Below are 27,824 nucleotides of genomic sequence, written 5' to 3' on the forward strand. Positions count from 1 at the left end.
CACGGCACGAGGCAATGACGTGTGGCCGTGCTGCGCCTGCGCAGCCGGGGGCGGCTCCGCGAGGCAGCGCCTGTCCCGCTGCGTGACACGGCGGGTGCACGGGAACACCCCCGGCCCCCGGGGGGCCCGCATGCCCCGCTGCGCTGGCCGCTCTCTCAGCGGGGCCGCTGAGGGCAGCGGGCGGGGCTCAGCGCAGCCCTCCGCCCCTGAGCGCGCAGCGGGGAGCCGGAGGGGCCGGGCGGCGGTGCGGATCCCCAGCCGGGGCGCAGCAGCAGCCTTCCTGTGCGCCTCGGGGTTTGGGTGATCCCGCCCGCCCGGGCCCTTGGCGGGGTTTGATGGGGCCGCGCTTCAGGCGGCAGCTGCGCTGTGTCCCGGTGGCGCGGCCTCAACAGAGAGCACGGCAGGATGAAGCCATTTCCAATAGCCGCGTTTCGCGTAATTGCTCCGTGTACAACTGCAGATAATGGACAATGTAAACGGCCGCTTTTAACTTGAAAGCAGCGATTCTATTTTAAAATACTTGGTGTTTTCTGCCTTAAGCGTTGGAAGTAACTGACAATGTTCTGGTCATGCCGCTCACGAGCCGGAAGGCTGCGTGTCTCCTCCATACCGCCCTGAGAATGCCCGACCTCATCTGATCTCGGAAGCTAAGCAGGATCGGGCCCGGTTAGTACCTGGATGGGAGACGGCTAGGGAGCGCCGGGTGCGTAGCCTTGGTTTAGTGGTGGACTTGGCAGTCCTGGGCTAACGGTTGGACTTGATGATCTCAAAGGTGTTTTTCAACCTAAATGATTCTACCGTTCTATACTCGACACTCCCACCGGGCCTCGCCAACGGCGTCCCCGCTGCGGCCACCGGCAGGGGCAAAGCCCCACGGCTCAGGCCCCGCCCACCGGGAGGGCCCGGAGCCGCCCCGGCGTTCGCGCACCGTCCGGGCTCACGTCAAGATGGCGGCTCCCTCGCTGCTGGGCTGCGGCCGGGTGGCGACCCGCAAGGTAAGGGGGAAGGTGGACGCCGGACGTGGGGAAAGGGGCAGGGGGTTGTTCCTCGGGCCCCCCTACCCCTGCGCGGTTGCTCGGCTCCCTCTCGGTGGCACGCACCCGGCCGGTGACCTTCCCCTTCCCGGGCCCGTGGCGCAGGTGCCGGTCGAGGGGCGGTGCGCATGCGCGGGCGGAACGGCGGCCCCGCCCACCGAGCGCCCCCCACCGAGGGGCCGGTGGCACCGGCGCGTGTGTGTCCTGGGCCCCGCCGGGGCCGGGGGGGGACGCGGTTCACCGGGCCGTTGCGGCGGGCGCGCGTCGCGCGTGGGCCGGCGATCGCTTGTGTCCCGCATCGTTCCTTCTTACACGGTGCCTTGCAGGTGTTGCGGCTGGAGGCCCGGGGGCTGCGAGGGGCGGCCCCCAGCGCGGCGCTCTGCACCAGGCCGGCGGGCTCCGGGACGCCGCCAACGCGTAAGATGCTCCTTTCGTCCTCAGCGGTGGTGGGGGGTAAATAAAAGCAAACGGGCATGTAGCTCCTCTTAGGAGAGCCTCCTTTCTTGGTGCTAACCACCTTCCCCTGCTGCCTGCCTGCCTGCCTGCCTGGGGAGCCTTCTGTGCCCTGAGTGTGGTACCCAGACCATAATAATCAGCGGGTTGGAGCCGGGAGTCCTGAACTGAAGTTCAGGTCCCTCTGTCATTAAATTGGCAAGAAAAGTTTAGAAATGCTCGTGGCCACAACTGCTACTTAAGCCAAGAAAGTAAAAGGTCACTCCCATGTAAACCAAGGATTTCTGTTCCAATGTACTGCATAGTAAGAAAACTAAAAGTAAAGGGCTGGTAGGAATGGGGCTGTGTGGGATATATTTACATTCGTAGGCCATGCTGTGAGCTTGATACTTCTTTCCTGTTCACCTTCACTTTAATGATAGCTGCTGTGATGTTTGACTAGACTTGAGAGCTATCATTACATTTGTCTTAATCTAAAGAAGCTTTGCAAATTGCCTGAAATGTGATGGAAATGAGTGTAGCAAGTTACTCTCTTAAACGAGGTGCAAAATCTGGTTTTGGACTTCGAATGTTCCCCTTTCTCTTTTGAAATGTTTGGGTTGTGAGGTCCAAAAGCATCTCATTCCACAGAAAGAAAGACTTGCAAGATCCAAATATCTACTCCAGGCAATAGTGTCGAGAAACTGCAGAAAACTGCCATGGCCCTGTTGTGTTAAATTTAGTTATAGTGCTTCTTGCCCCATAAGTTTGCAAGCAAGGCAATGCATGGACCTGGGTTTGGATGCTGCAGTGCATTCAACATTCAGAAGTATTTGAACCCCTTCTGTTCCTTACCAAAGTCAAAACATGAATACAAACTTCAGAGAGGGATATCTTGTTCAAAATGCTGTTTGTAAATAGGGGCTCACTGAATTCAGTGAGTACAGTTCCCACCCCCAATCAGAGAACCATGTGCTTAAACAGCAAAGCTCCGTGGGACCATACGTAGAATGATCAGACAGCTGTTGAAAAGATCACTGGAAGAATAATTGAATGTGGGCTTCTGGCTTCTAATGTTAGCTTCCTAAATGCAAAGGCATATAAAAGTTTTGTTGTTACATTAACAAAGCCTTACAATATTTTTGGGGCGTTATTTTAAGTGTATTTGAGATGTACTTTAGCATCAATTTCTAGATTCATTGTCCTGCAGCTCTGGTTTCAGAAGGTGTCAGGAGACCTTTTAGACCATCTCTTTCAGCCAGCTGCTTCCCCTGTAAATGGTTATGGTTAGTTAATGTATATAGGATGCAGCTGTCCTTTTCAGATTTTAGCTGGAACGGGGTGTGCAAAATTTCTTCGATAAAAGTCATGTTTACATACGAAGTCAGTGATGGGGAATAGACCTATAACTTCTGCGTGCCACCTTTCTGAGTGTGAACATGTTTTAAACATGTTCCAGTAATGATGCTGATGTTACCAGCATCAGTAAGAATGCATCTGGGAATAATATTCTTGTTACTGATTTGGATGTATTGTTCTTTTGGCAAAGTGATGCAAATACAGATCAGGTGGTACAAAGTTTGAGGTACCCTGATTAAAGTGTGTGTACCAGTTGTATTAGACTTTATGATTAAAAGCTGAAACATATCTTTTTCACATATCCAAATATTACTGTTTAAAGTATTTATCCAATAACACCTACTGTTAATGGTCAAGTTGAATGTAACGTGCCTTCCTGGTTCCTCAGGATGTCTTAACATTAATACTACTACAACTTTTGCTCAGCTTTCACTTGTCTGTCATCCCTTGGGGCATTCTTGTGTTAGTTTGGCCTTCCTGTACGCTGCTTTGAAGAACTCTTCGATCCTGAGCGGTTTCCTCATGTATTAGTTTCTACAGGCTACTCTTTGGCTGTGTCAGTCTGTGCAGGGAGTCAGGCTTATTTCAAAGGTGGCTGCCCATCCTCCTACTTCCCCCTGCCTTCCCTACCTGCCCTGCACCTTCTGTCTAGCAGAGACAAATAATGTGCCTGAAATTATTCAAAAGTATTACCTGTGTAGTAAACTGTTATTTTTTTCATTTGTACTGAAGAACTCTGTATTTCTTTGTTAAATATTTTGCTTTTAATTTCATGTGTCTGTCTCTTCTATGATGTTTTCACTTGGAAATTGCTAAAGACTTGCTTCTGTTCAGAACTCATTATACTAACTCTTTAGATTGTGCAAGGTATTACTGTAAAATACTAGTAAGGGGGAAAACTATCTAGTTTATGGTTTTGTAAAGTAGATCTGGGTTTCCAAATTGCAGATAAATCTATGCAATAGAGTGGAACTCTGTTGAATTATACAACTGGTTGGAAGCAGTGCAACTCATAATGGAGTTGCCTTTGCTATAGCAACTTTCAGTGATGCTGTATCTTCCTAATGTGCTTCCAGTCTTCTTTGTCCTCCTGTTTTCAGTAACCACAGCAGTATTTGCTGTTGATCAACCTCTCAAGGATATCATTAGCACAAGCATCCAAGGGGGTTTTGGCACTCTCTGAAAGGGCCTGAATGCTGCTGCTTTCTCTTCAACTGTTGGCTCCTTGTCTGGAGAATTTAGCTTAATGAAAGTATCCATGAGGGAGAGGAAATAAAGGCAGGGTAATATGAAGGTCTCCTAAAGCCTCTAAGACTTTACAAAGAGGTCTCAAACGAAAAAGGAAGTAGAGACAGTAAAGACTGGAGGAGGTGAGGTCTTGGGGAAGTAACATTAAACTGTATTAGATACAATTTAGTTGGTAGGTCACATGGACGCATGAATAAGTAATACTTTCATGTATGGCCTCAGGTATCTGTTATTCTGCTACTTTGTCTTTTGGGAGTCATCCCTCTCTATTGCTTTAAAGATAACTACTGCAAGAGGCTAGCTATTGCTATGTCTGTTCACTGTGTCTTCTGCTTCTCTGGCTTGTTCATAGACAAGTGTTACCTCTGTAACAGCATATTTGAAGAGCTTAGCTAACAAGCTGTCTTAATGTTCATCTGAGATAGGAAGGTGGCTGTCAACCACTTTTAGTGATGCAGAATTGAATCACGGAGAAAAATAGCTCTTGCAAGGACTCTGGAAAAACAAGGAGCAAAAGGCATTGTCTCATGACTTTCAGCATTGTGGCAGCAAAAATTGTTAAGTGCTAAGTAGAACTCTAGTTTCTTTAACTTAAAATGTCTTAAAACTTTCTGCTTTATAATGCCTGTATTTAGTATAATAACTTCTTTCAATTTGCTTTTTGTGCCAGATTATCTCAGAAAGTTAAAATTGACTAAGATTACTAATTAACAGCGGTGTCAAATATAATGATGATAATCCTCTTTATGCCATTTCCTAGATGTAGTGGCACCACAGGGAAGCACCAAACTGCTAGCCACCAAGGCACCAGCTGAATTTCCTAAAATGTTATCTTCTAGCGCTCTCCTTTTGTCTGCAAATAAAGGTGAGAGCATATCTAGTACTAACCTCGAGGAAGCTTCAGAACCTTCTGCTGAAGACATGAGGGTGTTCATGTCAAGAAAAACCGTGGTTGCATTTCCTCAGCGAGTTGTTTCTTCCCTTGAGGAGGAAAATGTCACTACATCAGCAACAGAAAGAGACTTGAGGAAAGAGTTAGTTGAGGAAGAAACTTCATCTTCATCCAGCTCAGATTCAGATTCTAGCTCAGATTCTGGGGAAGAAAATGATGATGATTCAGAAGCTGCCATTAAAACCAAAGTTGAGTTTCCTAGACGGGATTCCATCTTTTCTGAGAACATCGCAGTAAAGGCATCAATGCTAGCAAGAGAGAACTTGTCCCAAAAATCCCACCAAGAATATGTAGCTAAGAAGAAGACATGCAGAACAGAAACTGATGTGTCTCCTGTCAAGCAGGTCACGTTTTCTAAAAGATCAGTCAGCCATGAAAAGCCAAAATCCAAAGCAAGAGACCCCAAAGTAAAATCAACTCCAAAAGAAGCGGATCGGCAGAAGCTGGTCTTAGAACCACGCATGACTGAAAGACAAGACCTGACGGATGTCACTCATAAATCTGATTATTTGGAGGAAAAGTCCATTGGAACCCAGGTAGCAGCTATTCAGCTGAAAGCTTCATCAGTGACTCAGAAAGACAAAAAGCAAAAACTGGTATCCAGAAGAGAAGAAAAACAGGTGAAGGAGGCACAGGAGTCAGAAGCAGAGGTAGTAGCTGCTCCTAAACCAGAAAAGACTTCTGAAAGCACAATATTGGTGATGGGCACTACAGCCAAGGAGGAGACCATTCAGGAAGCAGGAGTCCAGGCTGGAGAAAGAAACACAATAGAGGGTACAACTTTAAATTGTTTGAACTGTATTGATTCATCTGGGCTAGGGCTGAACTTTTTTTAAAGTGTTTCCAAATCTACTCTGTTCATGATTCTCTGATCTTTATACTGAAGCTAACTGTGTAGCAGTGACTTTCTGGAGGATAAATTCTTGTTCATTGCTAATTGTTGTAAGTGCTCAGTAATACTCAGTTTCCAGTTATCCTGTGAAAGGAAGTGGTCTTCATTTCACTGTATTTATATTTTCATAAACCAGTTAATTATAAAATGAAAATGAGATTGTTTCCTCTATGATGAAAATCATGGAGTTTATATGACAAAAATTGCTTTCCCTCTTGTCTTTTCTCAGAAGGATTTTGTAGCTGCCTTTCTCCTGACCCAAATTTGGTGCCATCTGATTTTTGCTATAAATCCTGCTGTCTTTTTTTTTTTTTTTTTTTTTAAGTCTTGCAGTGTTTCAGATTTCAGTAGACTTTCAGAAATCATAGTATAATGTCAGAAACAGGTATTGATTCTGAGATTGGTGGGTTGTAAGCAAGTCATGTTGAAGTAGTAGAGCTGACCTTATAACTCAGTTTTTGTAGTGAATTGGAGAGGAGATAGCGATACATTTTTAGGAGAGAGCATCATGCATCATATAATCATCTCCCTAGCTATACTTCCATGTTTAACTTACCCTTTTTATTTACTACCAGTTCTGTTAACTTACCTACTGATCTCATTCCATGTATTTCGATAGCAAATGCCCCTCCATCCTGGTCGGTGGTGGCTTACCATTCTTGCCTTTCAACTTAGGCAGCATACCATTTTTAAGACCCCGTGCTTCTGGCTGCTTCTTTGAATGAAAGAGTTTGCCTACTTGGAAGTAAAAGCAACATAGTTGTAAAGCTGCTTGGGTATCATCCTTCAAGTGATATCCTGGCAGAAAAGGCCCTGGGGGTCCAGGTGGACAGCAAGCTGACCAGCAGTGTGCCCTTGCAGCAAAGACCACCAATGGTAACCTGGGCTGCGTTAGGAGGAGCATTGCCAGGAGGCTGAGAAAGGTGATCGTTCCCTGGTGAGATACAGCGGGAGTGCTGTGTTCGGTTTCAGGCTCCCCAATACAAGAGGGATGTGGAGCTACTGGAGATTGTCCAGCTGAGTGCCACTAAGATGGTGGTGAGACTGGAGTATCTCTCCTGTGAGGAAAGGCTGAGAGCACTAGGACTGTTTGGCCCAGAGAAGAGAAGGCTCAGGGAGATCTTATCAATGTGTATAAATAGTTGATGGGAAGGTGCAAAGACAGAGGTAAGACTTTTCAGTGGTACCCAGTGACAGGATAAGAGGCATTGGGTATGAACTGTAACGCAGGGTTTTGCCTGAACATCAAGAAACACCTTTTTGGGGTTTTTTTCTTTTTTTTTTACTGTGAGTGCTGGCAGAGGTTGCCCAGAGAGGTGGTGGAGTCCCCATCCTTGGAGACATTCAGAAGGTGTCTGGATGCGGTCCTGGGCAGCCTGCTCTAGCTGACCTTGCTTGAGTGTTTGAGGTTGGACCAGATGACATCCAGAGGTGTCTTCCAGCCTCAGCCATTCTGTGACTGTGAAGTGTCTAAGCAGGTTAAGCGACAAATAATAGATTTTGTACATGGGTTCCCAGGATACAGTGCTGAGTAAAAGACCAACCTTCTGTTTTAAGGGGTTAATTGGCTCATAATTTCATCAAAGAGCTGGAAGCTAAGCTTGCCTTCTTTCCTGACTAAAACTCAATGGTGAAATACAGCACTGTTTGCAAGTGACATCTTCAGTTACTTGTTCCTCCTTGCAGTCAGCAGTGGATTTCTTAAAAAAAAATAATTGGCAAGGGCTATTCCTATTTATCTACAGAGATGCTTTTCTCCTTATTCATCCATAGTGGAGTTCTAGATGCTAGAGGGGTGGTTTTTTTCCACATTGAAGCTGATATGAAGACCCAAAAAATCAGTTCAGTTAACTTTTTTAAGTATGAGAGGGAGGACTTAACTGTTAAAATGTTCTAATGATTCAAGGTGAAGATTATGACACATCAAAGATCTGTGAAGCAACCTCCTCCACTCTGATGCTGTAAATCCAGAATTAAGGTTAAGCCCATGTGACAAACTTCCTGCAGATCTGTATTGATGGGGCAACAGTACCACTGTGCCTCAGACCCATTGTTGTCATCACACAGCAAAAGCCTCCTAGGTAGGATGTGGTTTTGCTGTTGAGCTCCTCTGTGGAGATGGTAAGGCTGCAGCAGCAGGAAAGTTTCTGTTGGGTAGGTGCTAGAGGACTCTGATGCAGTGGCTGCAGGAGAGGTGGGGGTTAGTACAGGCAAGTTCACACCCTTTACTGCTGGTGTAATGTCTTTGGGTGCAGGGGGTACCAAAGAGTCAAATGTAGCTACACCGTGTTTAACAGCATCGCTGGTATATCCAGATGTATCTTGTTCTCTTTTCCTTTGGAGGCCTTTGAGAACAGCTACTGCTTTTCAGTGTTTAACGTTCACAGTTAACGATACCTTCTGTATTCTGTACTTCTGCTCCTGTGTTCTTTTGTTCATCTGCAAACTCTGCAGCAGGCACGCTGAAGATGTAAAAGCAACTTTTCCCATTACAAACCTGGACATTAAGGTGATGTCATCTGCTTTGTAGAGCAGGTATGCTAAGCAGTCAGCAAAACCTGCTGACTTTAACTGCTAAGCAGCAAAATAGTAGCATGTTAACTCAGAAATATACCTCTTATTCGTTTAGGAAGAACACCCTGTGAAATACTTGCTCTTTAAGAGAGAAAGCATAGATGAAGTCTTAAGTGTGAGGATGATGAACTCGGGGATAAATTTTTCCTTTGAGAAGCCAAGTACAGTGTATTTGGGCAGGAAAAACGAGGCTCCCATCTGCTTTTCTTCCTGAGCATCTGTCTCTTAATTTGGAACAACTGTCTGTTGCAGGTTGAATGTACGCTTGCCTACGCTTGCCTGTTCTTGGGGCTATTTGCAGCAAAGACCGCATCATCTGGTTTTTGTATCTGTCGTGTTGTCTGCTATGAGCTGTCTCATTTGGCACTGAGCAGTAGGCACAGGGATATTTTCATAGGTTGCGTGTGTTGTTTTGCTGGAACCATGGCTTACAACATTGCATTTGATAAGCAAGTCTTGCTGAATGTTACAGATACATGTTCTTAAACTGATAGTGTTACATTGCAATAATGGTGTCATAATTAAGGGGAAATTCTGGTGTTCAGTTGCCCGAGTCCTTGTATGTTTGTTGTAGATGATTGTATGGCAAAGAGCTTAATACGGTCTGACCTAAACCACTACATACAAATTTATATGATGAAGGTTTTTATTAGACTATGCTTATGTCTTTCCTATTGTTAAAACTCTGGGTATATGAGAATAAATTAACATTGGGAGTAAAGTTTTATTTCTTGCAATTTCCTTGGTTGTAAAATCAGCCTGTAACAGGAACCTTTTATGTAAATGTTACTGCCTAAATTTGCATAATATTCTAAAAGTGTAAGAATTAATGTTGGCTTTAATGTGAAGTAAGGAGTTCTGAATAACTTCATTAGGTTATTCTTTTAGGAAGAAGAGCTGATACAAAGTTTAGAAGATTATATTTAGAAGAAAGGAAATTTATATCAAAGGCTCTTGATATATTACTGTTCAGTATAACCACATTTGAAATTAAACCATGGAGATATCAATAATTCCATCACTTCTCCCCATGGAAAATAATTCAATCTGTAAAGTAGTTCTAATAGCTGTATCTCATGGTCTGACATGATCATAAATCATTTGTACTGCTTCTTTGCCTCTCCTGGCTTGCTAAGAATGTCACCTACTGTTCTGGCTGGTGTGAAAACCAAGGCAACTGTGAAAAAGCCAGGAAATGCAGACATATGTCTTCAAAACATAAATGACATGTTCTGCCCTATCCACCCCCAGTATTAGGTGGTAGCTTGGATTTTAAAACCTGTGCTGTATTAGATGACTCGTACTGATTCCTCTTCCCCTACTGCATACTAATGTGCTGCTTTAGGATCAGACAAGGTACCAGCAGAACTTAGTAAACTTACCCTTTTGTGATAGTTGCTGACTTTTTTTACTTTTTTTTTTAATGTTGGCTGGATGAGGGATCTAACAGTATATGAAGGCTGGCTCAGTAATTAAGAATAATGCCCTTTGATGTGGTATCCTTATAGTCAACAGTTACTGTTTTGTTTTCACAGAGACCACAGCAGCTGCTCAGCCTGCTCCAGAAGAATTCGATAATTCTACCTACAAGAACCTTCAGCATCATGAATATAACATTTATACCTTTGCTGATTCTGTTGCAGTTCTCTCAAAATTCAGGCAGCCTCAGCCATCTTCTGGAAGACCATCACCAAGACACTGAAAGAACCACATTTAAAACAAATGCCCAGACAGAACAAGTTGTTCTGTTTAGCGTTGTTGCTTCATCTGTAGTATAAATCAGATAATAAATGCATAATAAGTTATGCTTGTGCTTTTGAACGTTTCTTTTTAGCTCTTGGAGCCCCTCGCTTCTTGACTTATATGAATGAGCTGCAAATGAATCATCACAGAATAAAAACAGGTTTTCTGCCTTTCACTATATATTATTTGGTGATAGTGTAAAAAAAGTCCCGACTTCGCTCAGTGTCTCCAAACTTTGGAAACTGGCCATTCTTTCAGTACTGTTGTCAAAGAACGCAATAGCCCTTGTGCATGTGCCTGTTTAGCATGTGCCATGATTTTAATTATCACTGTAATTGCTGTGCAGGCTGTTCTCCTTGCAAACAAACATGTTCCCAGCTCTGAAGAGGTTATGTTTACTCTGGATTTGAAGTTAAAATCATTGGCTGGAAACAGCCTAAGACATATTTGTCTCCTGTGGCAAGAGTGTATGTTTTGTGTTAGTAGAGGAATGTAAGTTCATGTAATGTGACTGAAACATCTCAAAACCTCTGCTGTTGTAAAGGGAGAATGTACAACTTTATTTAATCTTCTGTTGGGGGTTCTAGCATCCAGGTTCTGCACTAACTGAAAGAATTTAAAATGCACTGAGTGGGCAGTTCCTAATGAACTACTACTTTGATTAAACTCCAAGTGAGAAAACTTATTTCTATGGGTAGAATCACTTGAATGTTATTCTTAAATGTGATTAAAATAGCATTATGGTGAAATCCGCTTGTACTAATTCAGTGAGACTATGTTTCAGTTAACTTCTGCTGTGGAAAAAAAAAGGGAAGATTGCTGTCCAGCTTTGCTCTTGTGCTACAGAAAATGTGAGAAATGAGGCACTTCTCAATATATGTTATCAGCAGTCACAGTTGGTCTCGGTAAATTTTGTGTTTCCATCCTATTAGTAACAGTCTTCTGCCCTCTGGGAAAACTGCCTTGATGACCACCAGCTGTTGTGGGTTTAGTTCCATTTTGGCTTCTTGTTCATTTGAGGGTTTTTTTGAGTTAATTGGTCTTTGAGCAGTTGTACTTGCAATAGCTCCAGCATTTTCCATCACCTGTCTGTATTCTTTCAAGCAACAGAATATGCAAGATCAAAGGGAAAACAGAGTCTGCTTTAGGAGTCTATCTGGATATTGGACGCAAATCCCTGGGTGCAATTAGTAGAACAGATATTTTATACTCTGACTTGGCAAAAATGTCGTAAGAAGGATCAAGAGGGCTACATCAATCTGCTGTGTAGAATTTGAAGTCAGAAACCCCTGGCAAGCAATTTTATTGTCCTGTAAAAACTAAGAAGTGACTAACTATGAAATTTAAAAATCAGCAAATGTCTAAGTCCATGTGCTTAGGAATAAAGTGCAGAAAGTCACTTTGAGACGCCAGTGGTGCCATGTACACTGGACTTGTAAAAGGGAAAGAATAAAAACATGAAAGAGTAAGGAAAAGGGTCTTCTTTATTAAGGGCCTGCCAGAGGGCCCCAGTAAAGCTGCTGTGTTTTCTTATGAACTGAGGCTCCATGTAGTAACCTGAACCCTGTAGCTTAGATCTGCATTGGTGCTGAACTATGTTCCTAACTATTTGTTTTGTGATTACAGAAGGCTGTAAATTGTCAGTATCTAAACAGTAAAAGCTAAAGATAACTATTGATATGCATATGTATTTACTAAATCTACCCACAGTAGCTGTGACTGTTAGCTCTTCGGAGCCAGACTCCTTCGTCTAAGGAGGCTTGTCGTTATAAATACTGACAGCTTAGGAGGAATGGGTTGAAACAAAAGTGTGTCTTGCTTTCAGTCAATTCCTACACGTTTCTAGCTGAGGAAGTTCTAATCTATGTTTGGGCTAGGCATTTTGCTACCCTTGTTTCACAATTACAGCAAAAATTAATGGTGAATGCCCTTCCTATCTCTGTAATCCTGGCTCAGTGGCTTCTGATGATCTTTCCTGCACCTCTAAAATCAAGTTGGAAGTCAAATAAATTTGTAACTCTTTTGGTATATATGGTGTGTATTGTATATTTGTTCTGTTTAGTGAACCAGTCTGCTTGGGGAGGGGCAGATAGTGTGAGGAAGGGCACCAAGACTTTTTCCTACTGCTGAGTTTTGCTGGGCTTCAATGAAAAAGGCTTCATGTTTTTGTACTTGGTTATTATCAGATATTATTGTGTTTGAGTCATATGCTAGCATTTAAATTTCAAGCAGGATGTGATACAATATGCTCAAATTCTGTGACGTTATAACTTTGGTTTGCTGTGCTAGGCACTTGTCAGATACAGTCAGGGACCTTGTTTTAAAGAATGTATAATCCAGGATATTAACATAACTCCTGGAAAACGTCAAATGTGAAAGAAATTAAGCCTCATCTTAGTTTTTGTGCAAACCAGCTCTTCAGAACCAGCATAAACTTCAGAAGTGGGGTTTTTGATGTGTTACGGTGAGTCCACACAAAAATTTGGAAAGTGGAATCCACCAACTTCTCATTAAAAAGATGAAGCAACTGCTTTCTTTGTCAAAGGGAGTGGCTTTCAAACTGTAGGTCTTAATTTTTTTTTAGTGTAGCAAACTGCTAATAAGATCGCTTTTCATAATTTTGTTCCGCTTAGATCCCTCACAAGTAACTTAGAAGCTGAGAACATCGTGGGCAGCAGTTGAAAACCCACTAATTCAAGGTCCAGAAGTAGTAATGCAAGCAGAGTTTGTGGTGATCACTGTAGTTATTACAAGCTCAGCATGTTTCTGGTCCTCCTGGTGCTTCCTTTGGCATCCAGTTGTAAGCGCTGCAATCTATAAGACTGTCTTCATGATTTATTTTAAATTTGGGAAATGAGACTTTTAACTGGATGCACTTACAGATCTTCCACAGTATGTCCCCAACTTTAAACTCTCAAAACACATTCAGTGCATCTCACTGTTTTCCTTTAAACTCATAAGCCGTAAAAACCTGCCCACCACAAGTACACCATCATCTAAGCTACTTGTGCAATTATGTTGAGTCTGCTCTTAATGTGTGTTGAAAGAATGGTGAGAAGTTTTAAGGCTACGTCAGCATAACGTGCAGTTCTTCCTTCAGCTACTCGGCAATGAGAACGTGACTGAGAACAGTCACCAGACTGTCCAAGTCTGCTGAAGATCCATAGAAGAGCAGGGCTTCTCAGCTTGATGCTGATCAGAATTCCACAGCTTACAAAGTGCTTTGGTGAGATTTTGAGATCTTGTGGCATTTGGGAGGAAGAGTAGGACAAGCTGGTGAGAGCAGCCACTTGTCTGTTCCAAACAGTTTTAGTACCTGGTGCATCCAATCAGTGACTACTGTGAGTGAGTGAGTGAGTGAGTAGAAAGCGTGCTCACAGCATTTTAACTCAGAATCATGCAAACTGAGGTTGGAAGGGAAGTTTTGAGGTGATCAGTCCTCTGCTTTCTAGCAGATGCAATTGTCTCAGGTTGTCCTGGACCTTGTCCAGCTGAGATTTGAATGTCTTCAAGGATGGAGATGCTACAGTCTCCCTGGTCACCTTCTCCAGCATTTGAACACCCTCGTGATTTAAAAAAAAACAAACAGCAACAAACAAAAACCACAGCAAGCAAAACCTTTACCTGTTACCTAATGGGAATTTTTGGTTTTCTGACACTTATCCTTACTACATGCTTCTGACAAGCCTGGCTTTGTCTTGTCTATACCCATCAAGGAAGTAGTTGAAGGTAGTAATAAGGTGCCCCTTACTCTCTCCTTCAGACCAGGTAACTTCTGTTCCTTCAGGCACATCTCGTGCAACGTGCTCCAGGCCCATTTGCATCTTTGTGTGGTCACAGTCCACCCTTAGCGTGTCCTACTCTATCCTGTAGTTGCGCAGGTTGCCTAAGTGGTCTCTGACCATCTTCCTCCCCACAGCTTATGCTTCATAACATGCTAAAGGGGAGGTTATGTTAATTTTCCTAACTTTTTGTGTGGATTCTCCTGTAGTGATTGGGAAGGGACCTGGGAGACTCCTGTTCGTCATGATGTTATGCAGGGACAGTAGTGTGGGGCAGGTTCAGGTCCTCACTGTCCTGCTGTAAAAACAAAAAATAATAATCTTGGAATTGTTCTCGACCCAAATATTTGCTATCTGCCTGTGATTTACAACCTTCCTACGCTTTACAGAGTTAGACAAAAGGAGCTAATACAATAAGGGTAATATAAGCACTTTAGTACAGGTCCTTTGAGCATTCAAGTGACTGAGTTTACGACCATGGTGTTCTTGTATTGTGGCTTTGTTTGTTTATGTGTTTCAATTTTATCCTTTGAGAGAAACTCCTCTAAACTCTGGATGATTTTAATTAAACTCTGAGGACTCTAAACAAAACATCCCGTCAAGTTTCCAGATCATCCTTCTCCTCTCATGTGGTTCTGTTTCGGAGTTACAAATACTTATTTATCTTTTCTATGATTCTATGGTTTTGGTGCTTATATATTATCCTTAAGTGTTCATCTCAGGATGATACCACTCCTAATCCAATCTGCACATATTTTTCAGCTCCCTTTTTTTTCTTTGCCTACACACATTCAATTACCTTTGGAAATTGACACTCACCTCTGAGAGTCTTAAGATACGTGGCAGCTCTGGGATAGAAAAGGCTGTGTTAATGCATAATTAGGGACATAAGTTTAAGCATGTGTGTTTATGATAATAAAACATCCCACAGACTTTGAATCAGCGTATGGAGTCAGTGGGTCAGCTCTCAAAATTTATTTTGGTCTCCCCTGCACTTTCAACAAACTTTTAACTGGAAAACAATTAACAGGAACATGGTTCTGTAAATCGTAGTATCACAGAATACAGCCTATATGCATGTTAACTTTTAATACAAAACCTATGCCATGTGTCTTAGTTAAAATTAATGCCTAAAATTCTTAGCAGTAGTCATCTTTATTTCTCCAGTCTGACATGTGGTTCAAATGGCAGTACCCCTTTCCAAATCTGAGTGTTTTATCAAGTCTGGATAGATAGTTCCTAGAGCAGTGAATATCCAGTTATGTAAAAAATGACCTAATTGAGATTATTTATGCTTCCTTTTTTTGTTGCTTGAGGTTTTGATTTGTTTTCTGTTTCTGTCTTACCTCTCTCCATGGTTATGAGGTGCTCTTGGTATTTTGTTTGGCACTTCGCACAGTGGAGATACGCTTGCTTTCTAAAATCTGTGACAGAATCTGTCTAGCACCGGAGAGGGAATATGCAAGCCACAACACACCTTGTACTAGGCAGGTGCTTATGTCTTGTATCAAAGAAGGGGGCAATAGTTACCTTTCCCTGGAGGCTTGGAAAGGGACTTGAAAGAACCACCTCTTCATGCTTTCATTTCTCATTTTCATGCGCTCCTTTTAAAAAAAGCACTCCTATGCTTAATTTAGTTTAAATTCATGCCAAGCTAGGCCATTCTAAACTGTACTGATGTTTCCCAAACTTTCCTGGGGTACCCCCAAAAGCGCCCTATATTCTAGTGTTTGAGGACTGGGGGAAATGTAAGGGGAGCTGGAAAGAAATTCAGGATACAGAAAACAGAAGGATAATGTCATAACTGAGAGCAAGGATGGTCCTTATGACTCAGGTGTTGGACTGGCTATGGATCAGTTGTGAGACCCCTGCCTGCCTGCATAACCTTTGGCAAGTCACATTAATTTCTTTGGTTCTCATCCTCACTTTATAGATGAGAAGTTAGTGGTCCCAACTTTCTCTTTGTACATCATGTCTATTTAGCAAGCAACTCAGAATAAAAACTAGGAAAAAATGGGAAAAAAATCTTCTTACATCTGTGTCAAGCATGCACATCATTTAGAAACTCTGAGCTAGCTGAGGTTCTCCCAGGAGGCGCAACGCTTATTAACAGCATGACAAAAATACACTTCAGATAGTCTGCACAGAAATGCCAGCGATTCTGAAATTGCATTCAGGCAGTGGCAAGGCCGTTTAGATACAAAAAAAGCTTTACAACTGTTCCAAATACTTACTAGTGGAAGACTGTTAACAGGCGGGAAAAAATGGGGAGGTGTCCAAAACCAGCAATCTACCCTGGTGAGAAATCCAGCTGCTGGGAAGCGGAATGGTGCTGGAATTCATACCAGGTTGTTGTCTCTGGACACCAGTCAATGGACTCCATCTTTTATATCACCCTCCCATTAGCCATAAGGATTCAGTGTTTTTCAACTCCTTTTCTCTTGATGGCTGGATATGGAGAAGGAGCTTTTTCTTTCAAGTCCTTGCTGAAGAACCCTTTCAAACCTGTTGCCCGGGGCGGGGGTGAACATCACTATTCTACCCCACTTCTGCCTCCTGGAGGTCGCCGTTGGGCAGCGAAAAATCGACCAGCCTACCCTTCCTCCAGCTGCTCAGCTCCTGCTGTTCGGTTGTTTAGTACTGGGCCCTGAGCTGCTTATCTTCAGTCTTCCTCCCCTCTAAATAACTTCAGGATTTACCTCCAGAACCAATGACCGCTTTCTTCTGTGCAGTCTTAGGAAACCAGCATGTTTGAAAATCTCAAGAAAGATACCTCGTTCCCCCCTTCACCTACACAAATTTGAGATTACGATAAAAAAAGAGAACTAAAGAAAGAAATAATTGGGAGTTCTTTTCCTTAATGTTAGTCGTACTTTTATGATTGTGTTTTTTGAGATTTTCCAAATAGCCTGGAGGAATGGGGAAGCTATTTTTTTGGACGTTAAGATTTCAGGTAACAACTACAAGATTCCAGCTGCTCGGGCCTCGGGCTTCATGATACTCACCAATTTATGTGTGCTAACGTTAAGAGATTTGGCAGCACTTCAAGCAAGCGAGTGAAAACGTGTTTATTCTAAGCTTCGCTCTTGCCCTTTGACTCAATAGCGGCTGTACAACTGGCCTGGCTGCTCAGCTCCGCTCTGCCGGAGCATGGGAAAAGTAGGAGCAGCAGCAAAGAGACAGCTGGCTAGCTGCTGACTTAGAAAGACATCATTGCGTCACGTCATACTTGGTAAGTTATCTTTGCAATCAGAAGGGCCAGGGTTTTCCCTTTTTTTTTTAGGCGGGAGGTAGGTGCTCCACAAGTTGACCACGGGGATTCATTCGGCCGTGTCGAGTAAAGCGTCCCCATTCATCAGCGGCAAGGTGGCTTTTCAGCCCTGAAATGTAATGCTTTTCTGACCCTTAAAAAAAAGATCTCTGCTGGACGCCTTTCGAGTCCCCTTTAAATGAACTGCTTGTAACCTTATTAGGATTTTCTTTTTCATTTTTAATATGTGGATTGCTTGAATGGAAATATTAAAGCCAGCACAAGCAATAAAGATGGATTGCCAGTAAAATAAACAGTTTGGCCTCTGACTGCACAGAGGAAGCAGATCAAGTCAAGAAAACATTTCCCAAAAATCACTTATTTAACTGTAAGACTATTCTGTTAGCTGCTTCTTATTTAAAACCTACACTATTTGTAGATTACTAATCCACACATTTAACTCTGTGTGGAAGTGCAAGTTAATTGACATTCTGCTTCCAAAGTGATACTGATATGAAGGGCATTAAACTGATACAGGAAACACAGAGTAAAAGTGAATGGGAAGCAACAGAGATGTGTTTCTGAGAATCCAAAAAGAGTTTGCAAATGATAGATAATGAACAAACATGAAATAATATTTACATGCATGCTAGTAAAATCCTGGATCTGGATGAATCTCATGGAAAAAATAAGATAGATTTCTGTCATACCAGACTTTCGCCTTGTCTCTTTAAAACTCTTATGGTGAAACTCATAGGGAGGTATGTCTTGCCCAGTTCGCATTTACTGTTGTAAAAGTATACATATGTAGAAGACTCATTGGTAAGGAATCACATATGGGACTCTATCCTTGAAGTCACTAAGCCGGTGAGTGTATTTTACACCTATTTATGTTGAGCGGGCTCAGCAGCTTGCATGAGGAATGTAATGTCCTGAAGGGCTGACTTCATAATTTGCGGCTGTGTATATATTTCCTTCATGAAACCACATTTATGTTTCTTTATTGTTGTTATTATTTTAAAGGTTTTTAACTACTCACAACTCCCGTTTCTTTTTCCATAAGCCTTGCTACCCTGTCTCCAGTATTCTGACTTTTTAGATTTAAAATCTTGGCTATGCTGTTGAGAGTCAGGTTGCCGGCTGGAGACATCTGGATGGGTTTGAGATCTGTGCGTATCATAACCAAATCTCTTAACTATGTTTTCAGTCCATGTTTTCATTCTTCCTCTGTATTTCTCATTGTTTTGTATACTCTCTATTTGTATGAGTGTATGCAGCCTCCTACGATTATATTAAAATGGTTTCCTTATGCATGGTATTAATTTTTATAGCTTTACATTCACTTTCTTTCTTTCTTTCTTTGCATCATCCCATTTCATGTCTAAATAGGTAGAATAAGTTAGGTAATATGTACACAGGGACTGCTCCACCATGGACTGGAGCTCTAAGTATCTATGTTAACACATACTGTAGCCAAAGAAGTTTACGGCATGCAGAGGGAAAAGGTTATTGTCAGTGTAACTGAATAAGTATTAGGGTTAATATATAATGTATAGGTCTATGTAATGGATAGTTTTTATTCATCATAAAATGTTCAAATGACTTGCAGATGTATGACTGCTGCAGCTGTTGCAGACCTTGTAATGGCATTAGGCTCTGACTCAGAAAGCAGCTCATTCGCCAAGAGATTCTGGCAGTGGCCACAGCTGTGATATTCCCATTGAAAAAAGTATTGTCAGCAGTGGAGGTGGTGATACAGAACTGAACTGGAGTATGAGAAAGGGGCAAGACTGTGTCTAGGTATGACAGGAAAATTGGGGTTCTGAAAGCTTTCATTTTTTGCATGTTTAACTGTATCAGTAGTGTCCTACTGCTACATGGTCTACTAGGGGAGCAGCTGGAATTTATAGTCACCACAGATTCTGGCTATGTTGTACTTATACACACATATAAGTACAACTTATACGTAAGTACTTATATACTATGCAGTTTATGTTGTACTAATTGGGGGAAAAACACAAAACACCAAACCTTTGCTAATGTAAAACTTTGCTCCTGAGTATTAAAAAGAAAAAGCAAGCTACGGGCCCTACAAGCAGATAGAGTTGAATCTCACTGTGCAAACGCACTCTGTGCACAAACTGTGCAGCATGGGAACTCGGCTGCTTGCTGCCTGTGGAGACTGTGCAATCAGGGAATATGCTTACTGAGCAGCCAAAGGAATGCCATCATCCTATGGATGCATGCAGTACTCTGAAACAGTACTGAGGAAGAAAAAAACAAATCCCCTGCATGTTTTGTGATTGTTTTCCTAGGTCTGATTAAAGTAAAGAAAATAATGAAGATTGACATCCAAAATAGGCACACATTTTACACATGGGATGTCATACCGAGATAAACATGCCGGGTTTGATATAGCTTTTTAATTCCTGTGTGACTGGAAAAGCAGAAGCATCATCATTTCTGGAAGAGAATTGGAAAAGGCAGTGCAAAACAAAAGCGCAATTTTGACAGGATTCGGTGATAATACTCAGAAAGTAGGATTAAGGGAAGCAGACCCTAGAGACAGCTGAACAGTAAATCTCTGAAACAGTGAGGGAGCATAACGAGCCACCTCACAACGAAGAGTGGATTTTGTTGCTGCCTTTTCTGATGCTTTAAACTACTTATGGAGTGTATAGGTTAGTTATGAAATGAACTGCAATGCTGACTCTTGCTTTATATGAACAGCTACAAAGCCATAAGCAGTATTGTTTCTGGCACTTTTTGAAGGGCCTCTGCTGATTCCAGTGTGTTCTTTCTGACCCCGTTCAATGCCATATTTATGAAAGTAAAGCTACCTAAACATACAGATTATTAGAAAAGAAATGCAATCTGCATGAACTTCACTTACTAGATTTAAAAAAAAGTAAGTTCCAACCCTTACTGATGTGACTTATGCTTTAAGTGGAGTAAAAGGGAATGTGTTGCTAATGGCTCTCTTCTCCGGGGCTCAGAATTCCTTGGATAAGAGAAAAAAAGCCAGCCAGCATGATTGTGTTGGCTGTTGGTTGGTGCTGTGAGCTGAGACCTAGGTCTGCCCTCTGCCTGGTAAGTGTGCTGCTCACTAGACCAGGGTTACTTGTTTAGTCTGGAGAAGACTTGGTCAGCAGACCAAGGTGTGCTGGAGACTTTACCAAGGTCCCATCAGTGGGAAGCAGTGTGTGACAGCAGTGGGCTGTTGAGGACACCAAGCAAGTCACCCAGCGTCAGGGGCTGCACTTCAGCTCCTTCCTAAGAGCATGATGTGATGTATGGGGCTTTCTGATTGATGCAGGATGCAATTCAGCTTGATAAACGGGGCATGAGAGCAATCAAGGCATGTTACAGGGAAAATTTTAGTTCCAATCTGGTTCTGGATCAAATGTGCTTAAATAATCCTAGAGAGCATCATTCCATCATTGTCTGTGCTGGTCAACAAATACTGTATGCAATGCGGTAGAATCTCAGTAATGGATGGGTGCAGCTCCCATCCCAGGAGACCCTATAGCAATGGTATGAGGCATGGGGTCTGCAGATCTGTGGGAATTCATACACCCCTTCTATGGGAGGAAGCTTAAGTCTCTCCCTGGGAATCTGCACTTGCTCTGGGAAATAAACAGAATGCTGCAAACTGAGAAGAGCTGAAAAGTCGCTGTCTTGCAGCTTCCAGGTTAGATGGTCCACCAAGGAGGTGGGTCTGTATCCTCAGGCATTGCAAAGCTTTGGGAACATTCCTCTCAGGATGTGCCAGTGTGGCACAATGCATCTCTATGATGCAGATCCCCAACCCAGGTCTGAGTGGGCCAGTCATTCTTGGAGGAAGGAGCAGACCTTGGCAGGGATACAAGCTCAGATCTCAGAAGCAGTATTGCTTTGCTAGCATAGCGTTCAGCCTCAAGCTAATTTGCCTAGACTCTCAGCCCACCAACTAACCTGGACACAGCATGAGGTTGGTATTACTTCTGCTGCTTCCAGATCCAAAGCTATTTCATGCAGAGCCAGTATAGGGATCTCTGTACCTTATTGCTCTGCAAGATGTTGACAGACCCTTTCTTTCCTAGAATGTTTTCTCATCAATAAATCTTAGAAAAAATATCCGGAAAGCCTCCTGTATCTCCACTTTCTTGTGAGGAAAGGCTGACTTAGGTAGTCTAACTCCAGGACAGGCTCACTGGCAGGCAAACGGGCATTACAGAATTGCAATCTGTAAATGGGTTCAAAGAAGGGACTAGAGGAATTAATGAAGAAGTCTGCCAGTGGCCATTGAATATGATGGTCTGATTCCAACTGCTGATTCAGAAATGTGCTACATTGTTGACCCCAGGAGGTCCTAAGATACACCAGAGGAAGGCTGACCCAGTAGTTTTCATGTTTCTTGCATTCTTTCACTAAGCAGTTACTACTAGTCACTGTTGGACTCAAGGTAGTTTGACCCACATGTACATGTGGAAGGAACGGATTGCTCTGCATTTAAGAACTGGTTGCCAGCTAGGTCCATCCAGGCTGTCGCGCATGCATGTGTTAGCTTCATACTCAGATGATAACAGCCCTTCATGGTGAGGAAGAGCCTGAAAGCGTTAATGGGAATGCAAACATCAACCATCAGCTGATACAGAGCCTGGTCCAGATGCCTGAGTGCTCCAAAGAGGAAGGGCTTCAGCTAGATGTGGTGGTAGGAATGTATGTCACATCTGGAATGATAGTGTGGATGTTGGCCTGGAGGATACGCTTCTAAGTACTGCAGTGTAGACCATCAGAGACAGGCTTGTCTACTTTCAGCCCAGGGGTGGGTGTGCATGGTAGTTTCCACAAATCCCAACTTGGCGGAGACGAGAAGGGGAATGTTTGTGGAACGCTTCTGCCCTTGGCATTTCCTATTTGCTTTTAGCTCAGTGCAGACGTCTGTGTGGAGCTCAGCTTTTCTCTTGCTTTGTGCTCGGAGCTCAGGTGCCTGGCTAGACAGTTGCATTAGGCAGCAAAGCACCTAATCCTTGCTGAAGGCCACCTAATCCTCTCAGCTTAATGGCCTTCTACTCCTTCAGATAGTCCCTTCTTTATTTTTGCTCTATTTACTCAGCAATTGAATTCTTTCCTCTTCCATCTGCAAAACAGTGTCGGGAGCAGGCTGGCTGGCCAGCCATTCTCATTCCCTGTTACCAACGCCTTTGGTTCTTCTAGGCTCCAAAATGCAGAAACCTATAAAAGCAGCTGGAAGCAAATGAGTAATGGAGAGGAAAGAAAAGTCTCTATGGACTGAAGAAAGTGCTCTGTAGACCAGTGTTTGAGAACCTCTCATTAATGCTTTCAGGTTATTCTTTCTGCATTTCACTTTGCCGAATCCAAATCCTGCTCAAGCCGGTGGGAATTGTTCCACTGAGTTCTGCGAGAGTTGGATCTAGCCTTGGTCTGGAAGGTAAAACTAGTCTCACTGGTTTTCTTTTATTTCATTTGTTTCACTTTCTCCTTCTCAACTCCCAGAATAACATGAATGCATTCCTAGTCCTCCATGGTGAGATTCATACAAAATTTTTATGTTTTTCGTAAAATAAAAATCAAGATATGTATTAGCAATTCCACTTCTGGTTTGTCCTTCTGACTTTGCTTTTCTGCCCCTCTGCCCTGTTTTTTGCCCTCTCTCCACGATGAGGTAAATAAAAATGTCTTTTTAATATAGCACATTTTTGAAGAAACTTTGCAGTCAAACAAAAAGATACCCTCAACTTTTGGCATCATTAAAAGCAGACAGTTTGCCTTCAGAAGGTAATCTGCTTATAGTATCTCAAGTGGAAAAAAGATGCCTTGGATTGTGAAAGATGTTTGTTCCATCACCATGGAACTCCTTGCACAGTTCCCAGGGCAAGGCATTGCACGTGGGGAGGTGACAGGATTTCTTCATCACAGCTCAATCTTCAGCTCTTAGGGGGAAGCTGTACTTTTCTGATAAGCTCTTTTTTGTAAAACAGCAGTTTGTTCAAATTACCATCTCTGATAGCAGAAAGGGAGCAATGTAGAGTATGGTACTACACAACATACAGGAGGGAACATTATCTTAGAGAGCTTTGGGGTTTTATCCTGCAGATTGCCCCAAATTCTTTCCAAGTAATGTGTTAAGATACTGGTAATGCAGTGACTCAACCATATAAACAGATGGAGTGAGTAGTATGCAGCCAGTGATTCAGCTAATGTACAGCTCTGGAAATTCAAATTTGATTTAACAAGAGGAGAAACGTTGAATAAGGCATTTATAATTTTTCCTTTTTTGAAGGAGGCTTTAAGGACGTTGGTTTTTCTACTGAACAGCGAGTGTGGAAAAACATAGGATGATAACAGCTCATCAAAAGGATGATCAAAAAGGCATCTTGATCCCCGCACAGAACCTCCTTGCAGCAGTACTGTACTGCAGTGCCAGCTCTTGGTCCAAGCCCAAGTCCTGCTGTGGGACATGAGCTCTTAATTTCTCCAGAGGGAGTGTTCCCAGATCTCCATGATCTAGTTTGAGCAAAGCTTGACATTTATTTAGACTGAGTTAACTCATTAATTTCAGCTTTAAAATCTTAAAAGCCATATCCATTATAAATTGTCACACATTTTTCCCAGGCTCCTCCTATACCACGTAATGTTGTGGCTGCAGATGTGGATGTGCTGTGCCTGCAAACAGGGAGCATAGAGGTTGCTTTTTGGAATGCTCTCCAAACAGCCAGAGGACAACTAAGTCATTGACGTGTCTTATTACATACTTTTTTCCCTTGGAGTGACGAAAGAAGAAACTGGTTTGCTGCAGAGGCCTCCCAGTGTTAAGAGATCAGCACTTAAAAACTCACCTGATTTTAATGAGAATCCGGGGAAAACCCTGCTCTGTTTAGATTATTCCAGTCTTATCACTGCAATTACACTCTTTATTCAGTAAGTTATGAGTGCAGATTACTGCCACCTGCGTGGAAGCCCATCCCTTCACCTCTATGTAAATATTTCCTTTGAAAGCTTACATATGAAAAAGTTGCAAAGCACACAATCAAGAGCTATGAAAAGTCTCCTTTTTCTGAAGAGGTAAAATGCATATGAATGTTATATTATGCACACAGTTGTAATATTTAGAACTTGGAAATTGCTAAAGGGTGTCAGAGTAAGCCTAATTCGTCTAGCAACGTATGTAAGATACAATTTTGCACTCTAATACATTTACACAATCCTGCTATCACTAAACTGCAATTGAAAGTGCATTTCAGAGTACAGATTTGGGAGAGTGTTTTTTTTTTCTCATTTGGTGAGACAGAACCTTCAGAGCTTAGTGTTTGCAAATATTTGGTCCAACTGTGAAGAATGCTGTTACATATCTGGGACTGTTCTCAGTAACCAAGTAAGGTCCTGACCCTACAAACATATCTGTGCATGCTTTAAGTAATAAAGCATTTTTATAAAAGCTTATTATAACCTAATAAGCTTTTTTAATACTTGCAATGTGAAGAGAGTATCAGAAGTCTGAGAATCTGAGGTTTGTGTTATTTGCAGCTACAAGCCTAAATATTACAGAACCTCACTTTTATGTACTTGTAATTAGCAATTGCAAAACATTAAAATGGCATTTCATTCACTTTGGCATGTAGCTTTTTGCTTTTTTAGAAAAAAAAGCAGCCCTCTCACCATTGCATTTAAATAAGTAACCCATACCAATGGAAGTTCATGGCTTAAAACTGCATCAGTTGCGTAATAATCCTTGTAAAAAGTGTAGTATGGAGAATTGCTGCCTTCTGTCCTATGTATTGGACCCTTGTCCATTTTCAGAACTGGTAAGCGACAACAGAGTTTGTTTGGACAACTAGAAACAAAGAAAGAAAAGGGTACCTACGTTTTCCATTTTTGTTTGGGTTTTTTTGTTTGTTGGGTTTTTTGTTTGCCTTTGAATCACTCATCTCAGTTACTTCATTCCTCTCCCCTGCTGCTCCTCTCTTTCCAGCTCCTTCTATTTTCCAAATGTTGCAGGCTTCTCCCAAAAGCCTTGTAATTTTTAGTGCTTTTCTTAAATCTTCATCTCCTGGAGTCATTGCAGCTGTGATATTTTAAAAATTAAGCTTAGCTTTCAAGCCTTAAGAGGCTGTATCAGAAAGAACTAAAGATAAAATGAAAAGCAGGCACCTCTCGGCAGTGGTTGGCAACAGTGAGTTTAGAGATGGGCAGCTGGAAGGCACAAGTTAGATCAAGCATGATTTATAGGTTACTTTCTTGTGGGAGCGAGGTTTATATGATCATGTCATGTAGGTACAGGTATATTCCGGAGCGTATCCATGTTGTTTAATAACATTTGAACCTAGCGACTTACTTCAGATAGGATTAAAGTTGTCAGAATAATTTAGTTCCTGTAACTTTCATGAAAATAAGGTGTGGAGCAGGAAAGATGTATCATGTCCTCCCTGAATGACAGAAAGTCTGCAGCAAGAGCTTTTAGGTAACATCTACTGACAAAAGAGAGAGCTTAAGTACCCCACAATTTTGGAAGAGATTTCCATTAAAGCTTTCACCTTAGAACTTAAAAGTTAACAAACCATGAGGCACAAAAGAGTGGGGAACCAGACTTTCTTAATTCTAGTGCTTGGGGAGTCACGTGCTTTAAGATCGAGGGAGTTAGAACATCTATTGATACCACAAAAAGTGTAAGAGGCTGAGAGGAGTAAAGGGTAGAGTAATCTTAATTACAAAGGAGACCCAAGAGATGGGATTACTGAGGTAAGGGGAAGACAGCAGACAAGGAATTTCTACACCTCTCATGTGAGGGCAGAGCTGGGGAAGAGAAAGTGGCAGACAGGAACGGAAGGAAAAGCAAAGGGAAGCAGGAGGAGAAAGGAAAATTCTGGCTGGGAAAGGCATCGAGAAAGGCTTTGAAGATCACTGGGAGAAGAGATTAAACAGAAACTAAACTAGTTTGAATTTAATCTCTACTTTCTCAGAAGAAATGGGTGAACTCCTATCCAAAGAAGTGCAGGCAAGGCAGAAGGAGAACAAAGGGTTTGCAGGGAGAATCAAATTTGAAGAAGAGGCAGGTTTGGGCATGGGAACCAGTTAATTTTAAGCACTGTTTAGTGAATGTGTCACTAATGAATGTGTCAGGGATAATGAGAGGTGAAACTTGCGGCAGAAGGCAGCAGCCTGGCCACAGGAACTCTGCTGGAGGTGGTGGTACACGATGCAAGAGCAGAAATAGAGAAAGAGGCTCTTCTGAATAAGACAAACTAAGAATTGTATTTTTTTTAAATCTTATTTATATAAGTCATTCACATGAACTTTGAGACCTGATTCACACATCTGAGCACTCTGGATTAGCTTAGCTCATTTTCTTTCCCGCTCTCTCTGCTAGGTGTATAAGTTCTTTCTCTGTTCACCAGCCTGACGGCCACATGGTTCTGACTGTACAGGGAAAAACGGCTCAAAAATGAACTCCTGTAAAGGCTCCAGGCGGTCTAGCGAGAGGATGAAACGACTGTTTTGTTAGCAGACAAGTGGTGGCAGTGTGCACAGAGTGACTAGATGCCTGAAGACCGAGAGCAACTGTGTTGTTGGCTGAGCAGGGTCTTGACACAGCAGTTAGGCTCAGAGGACTGTAGGCAGACCTGGCTTGCAGGAACATTAGAGTAGCTGTTTCTATTGCCAGACTATTAGCCAGATCTTCTTTAAGTGGCCTGGCCCAGGAAAGTGTTATATGAAACAAACTAGGTGGCTCGCTACTGTTAAACCAACAGGAACAGTGGCACTGACCTTGAAAAAATGTAGAGCATTCCCAGTTTACGGGGGTACAGGATAATCAAGGAGATTTCCAGCTGCTGTTCTGCAGAGGGACTACAAAACCTGAAACTAAACCTCCTTTGGTTTTGAGCTGAGCTTCCCCAAGATGAGATTTGCTCTGTGTGTATCAGCTTCTTCCCTTCCTTGATAACCTTTGCCCTCAAAGAGAGAGGTTGCTATGATCTTTCAGACATCTTAAGAATGAGGAGCAAGGCAGGGAGGACAGATCATCTCAGTGACTCGACTGAAAGGTACACATTCAAGCCCTTTTGCACAGCAGAGAACCTACAAGAGAGAAACTTTTGAAATATCCCACCAGCTAAAGGGCTAAGCCACAAGGCACATGTGTCTGAAACTGCATTTTGTCTACTCTCCTGCTCCTTACTTGAGAAGTTTAGGGCAACAGGGCATATTTAACGGTGGTAAAACATGAGGAAAGAGCTGCGCTAATGCTGTTTTCCAAGCAGAGAAACGAAGCAGAGTTTCAGGAAAAGACATTTGTACCCAGCACCTTTATTTCGGGTCACGGCAGGACCTCGGGGGGTCCTGGGGATATTTGGTGGCTGCAGTGTGGCGTCTGCCCTCACTCAGAGGCTTAGTGGGACCGGGCTTTGAAGAAAGACAGGAGCAGGTTTGGGGAAGGAAGCGTCACAGCATGGCCGAGGTCCTGCCGAGCAGTTTCAGCAGGCAGTTCCACCACACACGGCGGAAAAGAAAGAAGTTCCCCCGGAGTTTCTGGAACATGGGCCTGTACAGCCTTTGT

The 27,824-nt window shown here is 42.7% G+C and overlaps 1 protein-coding gene across 2 annotated transcripts; it reads left to right on the forward strand.

Moving 5' to 3' along the window:
• Positions 1-98: 98 nt before the first annotated feature.
• NDUFV3 (NADH:ubiquinone oxidoreductase subunit V3) lies at positions 99-10,296 on the forward strand. Of its 2 annotated transcripts, XM_055701261.1 has the most exons (4): positions 99-995; positions 1,361-1,451; positions 4,834-5,799; positions 10,027-10,296. In XM_055701261.1, exons 1-4 carry the CDS (start codon positions 789-791, stop codon positions 10,191-10,193), a joined length of 1,431 nt encoding a protein of 476 aa, XP_055557236.1. In that variant the 5' UTR covers positions 99-788; the 3' UTR covers positions 10,194-10,296. The 2 variants fall into 2 exon arrangements, with proteins under 2 accessions (XP_055557236.1, XP_055557237.1); XM_055701262.1 differs by lacking the exon at positions 4,834-5,799 and having other exon boundaries at positions 112-995.
• The last annotated feature ends 17,528 nt before the right edge of the window (positions 10,297-27,824 follow it).

The sequence above is a fragment of the Falco cherrug genome, chromosome 2 (assembly GCF_023634085.1).
Source record: "Falco cherrug isolate bFalChe1 chromosome 2, bFalChe1.pri, whole genome shotgun sequence".
Lineage (NCBI taxonomy): Eukaryota > Metazoa > Chordata > Aves > Falconiformes > Falconidae > Falco > Falco cherrug.